The sequence below is a fragment of the Sphaerodactylus townsendi genome, linkage group LG04 (assembly GCF_021028975.2).
Source record: "Sphaerodactylus townsendi isolate TG3544 linkage group LG04, MPM_Stown_v2.3, whole genome shotgun sequence".
Classification (NCBI taxonomy): domain Eukaryota; kingdom Metazoa; phylum Chordata; class Lepidosauria; order Squamata; family Sphaerodactylidae; genus Sphaerodactylus; species Sphaerodactylus townsendi.
The window spans coordinates 22,584,520-22,597,337 of record NC_059428.1 but is presented as its reverse complement, the minus strand read 5'-3'; the positions used below and the strand labels follow the sequence as shown (position 1 = coordinate 22,597,337).

At 42.3% G+C, this 12,818-nt stretch overlaps 1 protein-coding gene across 1 annotated transcript in view; it reads right to left on the bottom strand.

The window, feature by feature from the left end:
- ARHGAP42 (Rho GTPase activating protein 42) overlaps positions 1 to 12,818 on the bottom strand; it is a 205,236-nt gene that overhangs the window by 69,201 nt on the left and 123,217 nt on the right. The window contains exons 6-7 of the mRNA XM_048494223.1: positions 10,128 to 10,238; positions 311 to 415 (exon numbers count right to left, since the gene is read on the bottom strand). Coding sequence (XP_048350180.1) covers positions 311 to 415; positions 10,128 to 10,238 — 216 coding nt within the window. The remainder of the gene's footprint in view (positions 1 to 310; positions 416 to 10,127; positions 10,239 to 12,818) is intronic.

Here is a 12,818-nt window from a genome sequence, read left to right as displayed (position 1 = left end):
AGCAGCAGCAGGCCATTTCTTTCACATCCTGCATGTGAGCTCCCAAAGGCACCTGGTGGGCCACTGCGAGGAGCAGAGTGCTGGACTAGATGGACTCTGGTCTGATCCAGCAGGCTTGTTCTTAACATGCTCAGCTCAATGTCCCCCAGTGTGTTTCACAGCTGGGTGGGGATGCACCACACTGGTTCTCTAAATACTTGATTTGTTTGTGAGAGATTTTTAGAATTGCAATACAGCACTGTCAACCTTGACTTCATGATATTGAAGTTCAGTTATCTAAGAAACTGCAGGAAATACTGCTCATACTTACATTCTGTAAATTGAATTGTAGCTGCTGCTTGTATGGCGCGAACTCCTGTGCCAGCTCATATCCCTCATGGTAAAAAGTAAATAATCCCTGAAGAAATGCCAACAGCTGAAAAGGAAAAAGAAAAAAGGGAAAAAATGTGACTCCAAACCATGCATTCCAAACTCCTATTCTAAATATTCTGTACAATACAAATAGACACTTTTTTGGAGTAATAAGGGGGAAAAGCTGTTCAGTGGGGGAAGAGATGTACTGTGATGATCCCAGTTCTCAGTGTATATGCCTGAATGTTTGCTGGCACTTATTTGATGTTACTATGATGGAAAGCAAAGTCTACTTTTCTACTCAAGTCATATAATAGGATAGCAGGGGTGAAATAAACAAAACTCTATGGACGGATAAAAACACATTGGCCTGGCACAGGCAGCATGAGACACTTTCTCCTTCATTTCCATTTATAATTGGAAGACTGAGCCTGATTTATCAACTAGGTTTGCACACTTCCTCAACCCAGCTTCCTTGGTTCATGAATAACAAATTAATTAATCATATCTAAACCGTAATTGGTTTGCACATCTGACTCACAAACAATTATCTGTTCTATGCTTCCCAAACAAGGGCTTCAAACCACAGTTTAATTCATGGGTTTGGATGTTAGAAAACAAACCATAATTTGTGGTATTGGCAAACTATAATTTAGTCTGAATGTGGAAGTGGTTAATTAATAGGCTGTACATGAGGGAAAGATGAAAAGGGGATTGGTTATTGCAATAAGTGAATTAAGCTTCTGTCTTTCATTCCAATTTTTTTGTTCTTAATGTGGGGGGGGGGGGGGTTCTGTTTACTCCTAGGCTCCTTCCGCACATGCAGGATAATGCATTTTCAATCCGCTTTCACAGTTGTTTGCAAGTGGATTTTGATGTTCTGCACAGTAAAATCCAGTTCCAAAGTGGATTGAAAGTGCATTATTTCGCATGTGTGGAAGGGGCCCTAGTTTTGTCAAACCCATATCTAATCAATCGTCCTGATCCAGCAAATTCTTCGGCCCTGGTAATTCTGTTCCATTTAATTTTGATGTTCATACAAAATCCAAAAATAATTTTTAGTGGTCTAAAACTTTTTAGTCCCTTTCTTCTTTTTCTTCCTTATGTACCCTGGTTTACTATTAATATGCTACACAAATACCTTTGAGTCATTTGGCTCCAGGTTACAATTTCCCCCAAAAAACAGGTAAATGCAGTCAAAAAGACAATGAAAACTTATGAACTGACAACATGAGCATTTGGTTTTTAGTGTGTAGTTTTCGTTTCGAATCTCCTTTGTCTCAGTACCAAAGGAAAAGAGTAACTAGCACTAGATGGCAGCAACATCAAATTTATAAACCTATCTGTATTGGAACTGGAGACTGTTTGGGGCATTTTAAGAGAAAGCGAGATTTCTAACATTCAAATCTCAGGTACAGTATGCAAAAATAAGAACTGTTGTCTATAATAGTCTCATTTCACATCAAGTGCTTCCCCACTCCCAGGCATGTTTTGCAGTGCAGATCACTACCATGTTGAAAGTCTTCCAGGACACCTGTTGGACATAGTTTTATTGTACGGGAAGAAGTTGCAAAAAAGGGGGAAAAACATTCTTCCACAAAACATTCAACACCAAAAATTTGGAGGTTCTCAGACAAGATATTCTGGGGCCAATCTACATGGACAAACAATACAGGGGAACAAGGTTAACCCTACAAATCTAGAATTAAGGAAGGGGAGGGAAGTGAAGGGAGGGAGGGAGGGGTGGCATGCAAGGAAGAGGAGTGAGGGGGAGGGGGCCCGGCATCTAAACATGGCCCACCCACCCTAGTGGGTCAAGATATTGTTTCAAGGGCCACAATTTCTTGACCTTTTAGGTTCTTAATACCAGTGTACATAGGACAGACAACACTCAACACCATGTTTGTTCAGGTCTATGCACCATGAACATTCTAATGTAAGAAGAGAAAGGCTTAGTTCTCATCAAAAGATATTCACAAGTGAGGTAAAGTAAAGTCACCACCTCTCTTTTTTTCAACAATTTCTTATCCCCACACACAACTCAATATTTTTCTCATAGCTCAAATTTTGGGGGCATATGTGGGGATGGGGAGAAAGGCACCTTGAGACAAGAAAGGGAGAGTTCAAATCCTTTCACCTCTTATGTTTCTGTCTAAATTAAACAAGACACATTTTTCCTACTCCCATTTCCAACTTTATACATAAGCAATATAAACAGATCTCTCTTCAGGTTTACAGATGGGCAAACTGAAGAATTTCCCATGCTGCCTCTGGTCCCTCTGCAAAGTAAGAAAGGTGATGCTGATAGGACAAGTGAGCCCTTTTGCTGTTTGCGTCTCCCCAGAAAATGCGAACCCTCTGGAGCAGGTTTTGTCTTCCAACAGACTACTCAAGCAATAGCAGAGACGGAGGGAAAGAGGAGGGTTCAATACTATTTGATTTCCAGTCACAACTCATAGCTAAATTAGATGTTAGGTGCAGAAATGCATAATATTATCCCCACTGACCTTTCATTTGTTTATTCAAAAATCTATATTCCTGCTTTTCCTCAGGTCTCAAAGATGTTTACAAACAGGGTGGGAAAAGCAACAGGACAGTGTACCCTTTCCATTCCAGAAAACTGGAAGTAATATCACAAAGCTCTAGAAATCACCATAAACTCTATGATAAAATAATGGAGTTTCCAGTGATTCCTGGAAAGGACTGACATCACTTTCTATGGATCACTGGAAAGTCCATGGCTTTACCCTGGAAGTGACATCATGTTGTTAGTTTGTCAGTCAAAGGCAACCCTGCCTTTGACTGAGTCAGACTTTTGGTCTATCAAGGTCAGTTCTAACACATCATCTACTAACTGATATTTTTAACTGGCAATATCAGGGATTGAACCTGGAACTTTCTGCGCACACAGCAGATGCTCTACCACTGAGTCATGGCCCCCCTAGATCCTAAAAAACAATGCTGATAACATCCAAATATAGTGAAGTATAGTAGTTAAAGTGCCAAGGAGGTCTGTGTTCAGTCATTAAGCAAACTGGTTAGGCTACCTGCATTGCAGAGCTGTTGTATGGATAAACTACATATGCTATTCCAAGCCTCTCGATGGGATAAAATAAACAAATAAATAAGACTGCCACTTCCTTTTCTGAAAAGGCTCCTGTGCTTTCAAGTGACGCATGGCAGGCAGAGATTCAAGGGGTACAGTTGGTCAACGCCAGGAAAATGCTGCATCTGTTGAATATCTCCCCTATTGTGCAGCTATTAAAAGAAGAGGGCCTCTTCACAAAGGAGCATAGGAATATTATCTGAGCAAAACCTTCTACTGTCAGCTCTGTTTACTGTAAACTGCTGGTCCATATGATTAATGAAGATCAGCTTTCTCCCCTCACCTCAAATTTTCCAAATTACTAACAAAATTAATTTAAGACTGGATATCTAAATGTATTTTGTGGTCTCTGTACATTACAAAGCAAAAAAGAAAAATAACACTGAGCCAGGAAGACAGTAACTTCTTGGATGAATGGATTGAAGGCTAGAGGTCAAATTCTTACCCTATCCAAGATGGAAGTTTGATCTTCTTCCTGTGAGAATGAGATGACCAAACAATCTCAGGGTCACCAGCACTACATAAAAATAAATAAAGACTCTTCCAGGCTTCAGATTTTGCCTTGCTGCTTTCTGGAATCCTGGCAGGCCAGCTGCTAACACACTCACGGCTGTGTTAAATTAGCAGAAGCTCTGGTTTACTGAACCAGTTGATTTAGGTATTTGGAGTAAGTAAAATGCATGATTCTGGGTAAATCTGAAAATTGTTAACACACATTAGGGGACTGTGTGAGAAATTTGGGAGCAAAATGATCAGCCTCTTATCCTCCAGCCACACTTACAGGGATAGCACAAGTGCGAATGACAGTGCCTAAGTCAGTGATGGCGAACCGTTTCGAGACGGAGTGCCCAAATTGCAACCCAAAACCCACTTATTTATCGCAAAGTGCCAACATGGCCATTTAACCTGAATACTGTCGAAGGTTTTTTTAGCTTCGAAAAAATGCGTTTGGCTCCAAGAGGCGCATGCTACTCGGGGAATGTAAGCTTGAGTGGTAGTCGCGGTGGCTTGGCTTTTGTAAGCAACCGCGGCAAATTTAGCCTCTTCTTCCAACGGGTGAATCACGACCCCAAGAGGGTTTACTCAGAAGCAAGCCCCATTGCCAGCAACTGAGCTTACTCCCAGGTAAAGGATCGTGCTCTAGTTCTTCACATGAAAATCAGTGGGGTTTAACAGTGCTTAACAGGGTTACCTACGCTGCTTCCCCAAAACTAGGTCTTGGGTTTAATGCTAATAATCAAGCCCAGTGGCTCAGGCCAGCCTAGATATGTGTGTGTGTGTGGGGGGGGGAGGGCACTCTGTTTGCGCGTGCCCAAAGAGAGGGCTCTGAGTGCCACCTCTGGAACCCGTGCCATAGGTTCGCCACCACTGGCCTAAGTCCACTGTTTCTAGTTTGCCCTGGATCCTGTGGACAGGAGTTTACAGAGGAGGCATGCCTCAAGTAACTGAGTACCTGATTTGTATGTTGGAGATCCTAAGATCAATCATGGGATCTTTGCTTAAAAGGATCAGGCAATGGTCCCTCGAAGGCTTCCATACCGCTGTGTGGATGCTCTCTCTCACTAAGTGGAACTGAGCTACCAGTGAGAGCTCCCCCTGCTGGGTGGCCGCCCAACAAGCACAGCACCAATATAGTGCTCACGCACCGCATGACTTACAGGGAACACTGAGATCAGGTAATAGGTGATGAGAAAGACTGAGACCATGGAAAGCAGCAGCAAATCTAAGAAGTCAATACTGACCTTGGCAAAAGACCAACGTGCTGATTCAGTGTACGGCCACTTTACGCATTCGTGGGTTCTGGAAATTATTTGCTTGGAACTTAATTCCTGTGCATTTGAGGGTCTCATTCTGACTGTAACTATAGGTCTGTCGACCCTAGGCTGGGAAATTTCTGCAGATTTAGGTGTCGACCTTTGGGAAGGCAGGGATGGGAAGAACCTCAGCTGGGTACAATGCCACCGAATCCACCGGCAAAGCAGCTATTTTCTATTCAGAAATTGATCTCTATAGTTCAGAGATCAGTTGTAAGCTCACAGCTCTGGGCCCCACCTAGAGGTTGGCAAACCCAAGTGACAGCATGCAGGGAGAGGGGTCTTAAGTTGACTTCCCCACCCATATTTCTTGTATAGTTGCACAGGCACTGTGTTGGTGCCAAGCACCTTGGGTATCCACCAGCAGGGGGAGCTCCCTCAGGTGGCTCACTTCTGTGCAGAGTTAGGGAACTTCCGCTCTGTTCCCTACTGCAGTGAGAAGGACCACTGATCCTCACATTGTTTTCTCAACCTGAAATGGCCACGTTTCCCCAATCGTCAAAAGTGACTTCTGGGGACTGTTTCAGTTTGGGATTAACTCCCCGTCTCCCTGCCTGCTGCATTCCCAATCTGAGTGCACAACTCTCAGGACCCAAGGGACACGGAAGAGAACAGCTGATCATGTAGATAGGCCCCCAGGTAAAAGACCATAGAGCATACATATTATTCAGCTCCACCACAGTACTTTTTGATAGCATCATCAACACATGTAGCTGGGAGTCAATGGGAAGCTTGCCAATCGCCTACTGTTGTTGCCAATCTCCTACTGATTTGGTCCACCCCTAAGGAGTCTCAGTGTGGCTTACAAACTCCTTCCCTTCGTCTCCCCACAGGAGATAGGTGAGCCTGTGAGGTAGGTGAGCTAAAAGAGTTCCAAGAGAACTGTGACTTGCTCAAAATCACTCAGCAGGCTTCACAGATAAAGCAGGGGAACAAATCCAGTTCACCAGATAATAGTCTGCCGCTTATGTGGCAGAGTGGGGAATCTAACCTGATTCTCCAGATTAGAGTTCACTGCTCTTAACCACTACACCTGTCATGGGCCAGTCCCTGAACACTGAGAACTCTGCTGCAAAGCCTGAAGACTCAGTGGAGCCAGACCTAGCTTCCCAAGAGGAGGTGCAAGCAGCAGAACTAGCTCCAGGCCAGTGGCGAAGCTCCCAGGGGATGCGGGGCGCGATGCACCGGGCGCATGGATTTGGGTCACGTGGGGGGGAATCCCCCTGGCCCCTCCCTCTTCCTCCCCCAGCAGCGCCCCCCCCCCCACACTTACTTTAGAAAACCGAGCAGGCTGGAGAACAGGCCTTCCTGTTCTGGTGGGAACTACATTTCCCAGGGTCTCTAGCCTGCTCCAGCCTGTTCTGCAGCCTGCTCGGTTTTCTAAAGTAAGTGTGTGGAAGGGGGGCGGCACAGGGGGGCACTGCGGGGGGGGGCGTGATTCCCCCCACACTTACTTTAGGAAACCAAGCAGGCTGCAGAACAGGCCTTCCTGTTCTAGTAGGAATTACATTTCCCAGGAGATCCTGGTAAATGTAGTTCCCACCAGAACAGGAAGGCCTGTTCTCTAGCCTGCTCAGTTTTCTAAAGTAAGTGGGAGTGGGGGTGGGGCGCCGCGGGGGGGAGGTGGCGAAAAAGCCAGAGTGCGCACCGGGCGCACTCTGGCCCAGCTACGCCTCTGCTCCAGGCCCTTCCCTGCAAGCCAAGACAGAGCCTGATGCTGTGTAGCTGGGAGAGCCATCAGGAATCTCAGAGGAGCGGAGGAAGGAGCCAGTCACAGAAGGAGGCAGAAGCTACAGTTAGAGGGTAAAAGGAAAAGTGCTTGCATTGCTAGGTATGGCAGAAATGGAGGAATCTGCACCTGAGCAGGATTGAGCTCTTGAAGGATCCCAGCCTCAATAACCAGAACTCCCGGGATAAACCCTGCCTTGGGCTTGACTCTGCCTCGGTGCAATGAGTGTATTTCTATAACCTCCTCCTGCATAGAATCTCCATGAGTAAGGCAGAGAAAGAGACCTGCCTGAGGCCTTGGAGAGCAGGTGAGGGTCACAGTAGCATCATGTGCTGGCAAGACAGACTAAAATCCACACATCTGATAAGGCAGCTTACTGGTTCAGTCTGCACTGGATTAATGCTGGCCTATTTCTATGGGAGGAAGGGGAACCTCTGAACTACCCATACCCAATATCACCGCATTAGTCTATTCCAAAGTCAAAAGTACTCCCATTGATATGTCGTGAACATTATGCAAATATGTCAAATGAAACCCACTGTTCCTACTAGATAAACCACATTTGCTTGAATTCTGAATTAACCACAGGTTTCCTATGCCCAAGTCAGAACTGGTAAAGATTGCTTCATTTTCCCAGAAAATATCAGCTCTGTGGCATCAGCTGACACAAAGTCTAGAACTGTATTATATTATGTCATACACATGCGGGAAATATTCCTTTTGAAGATTCCAAGGAAACCTGAGTTTCTTGAGGTGGGGAGGATTTGCAGCTGCATTTGTTTCTTACTAGAAGCTCAATGAATCATTTTATAGAACCCAGAAATGCTCTTGAGAAGTATTATTGGTGCTGGTGCAAGTTATAAGAAGAAGAAGAGTTGGATTTTTAATCTCTGATTCTCTGTGCCGAAAGGAGTCTCAGAGCAGATTACAATAATCCTCCCTCCCTCCACCACACAACATGCTATGAATGAGGTAGGTGTTGCTGAGAGAGTTCAGAGAGAGCTGTGACTAGCCCAAAGTCACCCAAGAGGCTTCATGTGTAGGAACGGGGAATCTAATGTGGCTCTCCAGATTAGAGTCTGCCACTCATGTGGAGGAGCAGGGAATCTAGTCTGGAATCTCCACACTAAAGTCTGCTGCTCTTAACCATTGCTGTTAACCACTATATGGGAATTAGGCCAAGGTGGCTCTATTTTCTGAAAAGAGCTGTCAATTATCCACAAGTTTCTTCTTGCACTGAACATTCTGCTTCTGCCAAGAATATTCAAGTAAGTAGATGTTTAGGTGATAGCAGAGTTTCTGCATGAAAAAGTGATGTGGAGTTGAACTAGAACAGGAGTGGGCAAGCTTAAGAGCTTTGTGTTGGCAAAGCTCATAACTCAAAGCTTACAGCAGGCAGAGGCCCAACCTTAACACAGTGAGTACGTCACGATTTCCGGGACTACACTCCAAAGGCCAATGAAGACTGCAGCCCAGTTTGAGTCTTGTATATTCTGAAGCTTATTCTAAACACCAGCACTTCTAGAGAGACTGATTTCCATGTAAACACAGGAGTGCTGCACCAAGAGGTTAAAGGCATGTTTCTCTCATGTCTTTCTTAATAGTCCCATATTGTTTGAAGCTTCCCCACTCATGATCTCTCTTGATACTTTAATAAAAGCAGGGGTTGATCAAAACTTGAAGACTAGTGCCTCGGTTAGCAACTTTGAGCCAATTTTTACGTTATGAAATACTTGTCATGTCTCCGCAGACAACACCGTTAAGCACCAGTTGTTAAAGTGTCATGCAGATAGATGGCGAGATGTCTGCAATTTCATTCCACGGTGGATGAGAAACCCATTTTTCGTGAGCCTTTAAAGAAGCAGAGATGATTCTAGAGACCAGGGCTTCATAACTTGCAATATTAAATTTCCTTCTTTAATTAACCAATGTATTACTCTATAAATGCCCTTGCTGTCGATTGGAGGCAGTGGTTTTCAAACTCTGTTCACAGGAACTGTGGGGTTTCTCAAATTTCAGAGGAGTAGTCAAACTAGTTTTGTTGAAGCAAAAACAAAAAGGAATCTTGTGGTACTAGCAGATTTATTGCAATAGAAATATAAAGCCAAGTACTAGGCCCTGTAACAGCCAGGGTGCCAATAATATTGCCATAAACCTAACACCACTAACCATACCACCAGGAAATAATTCACCTTGATCTTCCAACATGATATATGCCAAAGGAATCCTTCTGCTAGCTATGTACAGACAAGTTGGTCAGCTTTGCACAGAAAATAATAAATCAACATTAAAAGTTTTCAATTTTGAGAAAACAGTAGGAAAATTTGTAGGGGACTCTGCTGGTGATATGGAAATTATCATTATTCAGCCAAAAAACAGCAGCAGCTTTTCACAATTCAGATATCAAAGCAGATGGTTAGGAAAGTGAACTAGGATTTAGAATGACATCTGAATTGATAGTCTATTTCAGTTGAACAACAAACCAAAATCAGAAATTGCAGGTTTGAGGTAAGCAATACAATGAGTCCTGTTGATCATTTCTCTTCATGTGGGGATTGGAGTGATTTTCATCAATTCCTCCTTCCCATGGCAGACCTCTCTCCCTCCCTCCCTCCCTCCTGCTATTCCTTGGGTCACCTGTCCCCATGGGAGAGCATTTCAGGGAGCATTTGGGGCTGCAGGAGAAGAGGATAGGTGGAAAACTTGTGCTTCAATGACAAGAAGATTTCCATCTTTTGAAATTTCAGCAGCCTTTGCACAATAGAAAATACTATATGGAAAAGACAGAAAAGCAAACCAGGGCTAAATCATAAGTAGTCCATAAAAGAAGACATGTAGCTTTAAGTTGTGGCTTGGTTTTACATGCAACACCGCAAACCATGGGCTGGGTTCTAAATTGTGGGCTGTGCAAACCACAATTTGGTGTGATGGCCTACTGTTACCAATCTTGCCTCAGCAAGCTGTAGGCCTGCTTGACACTCTGAATTAGCTGAGGTCACACCTCAGATTAAAAATCACAATCCTGTTCAAGGATTCTGTCTCTGGGCCTTCCAGGTGTCCTCCAGGGTAGGAAATTTAAACCACTGATTTAAGGGAATGAACATTAACTTAATCAAATACAACTCACCGGCTCTACGAATTCAAACTTTTTTCTCTCTTGAACTTCTTGGATTTTAAAGACATATTCTAAAGATGCTTCATAAAAATTCTGATGTTCTCGGTCAATCTGGGAGTCTGCCTAAAGAACGAAAATAGCAAAGTTACAGTAAAGCACATGCCACTGCTAATATTATTTCACCATATTTGGGTGGAAAGATAATGTAGAAATGCCTTAAATAAATAATTAAATAAACCCTGGATGTAAAAATTTTCACATCAGAAATGATGATTACTTTAAATCACTGAACACATTCCACAGACTCAAGCGTGTTTGGAGCCAACATATGAAGCTTCAATCCTGAACGCAACAGTTTAATAACGTTTATAAGACTTTGAGGGCTGGGACTGAAGAAGAGGATTATTAACAGAAACTACGAAGTCAAAACTAAGACAGGGACTAGCAGGATGCACTTCAGGGGCAAACTGACCCAGTTTTGTAGGGTAACAAATTCTCACTCTCAGAGATGCTGTATAACAGGAAATGCTATTGTTAATTACTCAACACTGATTCCCCCCAATTCTGGAAAGATGAATAAACAACATTTAAAAAATCAGTAACAAAACAACTGCATCTGTGTACAGTGATCTTCCTTCTCCATCATCAAAAGGTTAAAATTATATACCGTATATACTCATGTATAAGTCGAATTTTTCAGCACATTTTTAATGCTGAAAAAGCTCCCCTCGACTTATATGCGGGTCATTAAAATTTTTGGTGTGTTTTTACTTTGCCGGCCAGCAGGAGGCGCATTTTATGCTAGAGGCACCAAAATTTCAGGGTACCCTCAGAAGACACTCCTGATGATACCAGCCAAGTTTGGTAAAGTTTGGTTCAGGGGGTCCAAAGTTATGGACCCCCAAAGGAGGTGCCCCCATTCCCCATTGTTTTCAATGGGAGCTATTAGTAGATGGGGCTACCCATTTGAGGGTCCATAACTTTGGGACTCCTTTCTGAACTAGTCTTCACCAAACCTGGATGGTCTCATCAGGAGAGTTTCTTTATGAAATACCAGCCAGGTTTGGTGAAGTTTGGGTCAGGGGATCCTAAAGTTATTTAATTCCTCCCCAAAGGGGGTGCCCCATCCCCATTGTTTTACAAATTTGGAAGCTTCAATAGAAGATTTTTCCATTTCTGATAATATCCCTCTAAAATCTAAGGTTTGGGTTAAGCATTTGGACATACAGGAGTGATGATGAGGAATCCAGGCTCTTTGAAGGATTTTAACACTTGTAGTTTTAGCTTGGTTGCTGGTTGAGCTATTAGGTTTTTGTACTTTTTAGAAGTTATTGTTGTTGATACCATATTGTTCTTGTTGACCCTCTTTTTCACTTACAGAGCCAGTTTACTGTTTTTCTTTGAAATAAATATTCAAAAACATTTAACCTACTGATGCCTCAATTGATGTAATTTTATTGGTATCTATTTTTATTTTTGAAATTTACCAGCAGCTGCTGCATTTCCCACCCTCGACTTATACGCGAGTCAATAAGTTTTCCCAGTTTTTTGTGGTAAAATTAGATGCCTCGACTTATATGTGGGTCGACTTATACACGAGTATATACGGTAAGTAGGATTTTAGACCTCAGGAGCAGAGATAGGAAACAGTCAAGAAACAATGACTAAGTTTTAGCCATTGTTTGTTTAGTTAGAAAAGTTATCTGTTGCCTCTTCAGGATTTGCTTGATATACAACTAAAACAATAAAACAAAAAGTAATATTGATAAAAGAGTTCTCGAGCCACAAGGAGGCCATAAAAGAGCATTAAAGAGGGTTTTTTAAAACAACAACAACAATAACAACAACACAACCACCATAAGTTAAATGCCTGGATGAAAAGAAAAAGAAAATTTGCCTGATGGACAGTGAGGTAGGAACCAGAAGAATCTCATGGGGGAGGGCATTCCAAAGGTGAGGTGCCGCTACTGGAAAAGCCCTGCCTCGGGACATGTTGACAGGGGAGCTGTTTAAAGGAGCAGTTTCATCTTTCAAAACTGTTTTGATAATCCAGGACTGCTTTTATCGCTACCATTTCAAAGATGCTTTTATACCCAAACTTGTTTTCGATAGCTCTTTTCATTCATTAATTTTTATACTTTTATTTATTTATTTATTTATTTATTTATTTATTTATTTATTTATTTATTTATTTATTTATTTATTTATTCATTTCATTTCATTTCATTTCATTTCATTTCATTTTTAAACCGCCCTCCCCCAAAGGGCTCAGGGCGGTGTACATCAACATCATAATACAAATATAAAACAATCTATAACAATTTTAAATTAATAGAATTTAAACAATTTAAAATTTACAATTTACAGATGGCAATTTACAGATGGCGACTTTTGTTTTAAAGATTTTATTATGCCATTTTACTTTGCAAGTCTCTCCAGGCAAATCTCTGGAGAGGTAGCGTATAAATTTCCAAAAAAAAAAAAAAGTAACTTGTTAACTAGAGAAACTGAAGAGCTGGGGGAAAATAGCATCTCAGCTGAAAAACAGATTCTGATCTTAGTAATCAAAATGAAGTAGAACATTCCTTAGTACAGGAGAGTAATGTGATGTTTGTACAAAATACTTTTTAAAAATAAGTAATTGAATACCACAGCACATGAATGGCAGGAGCTGGGAGAAAGCAAAGAGGCTAACAGTAACAC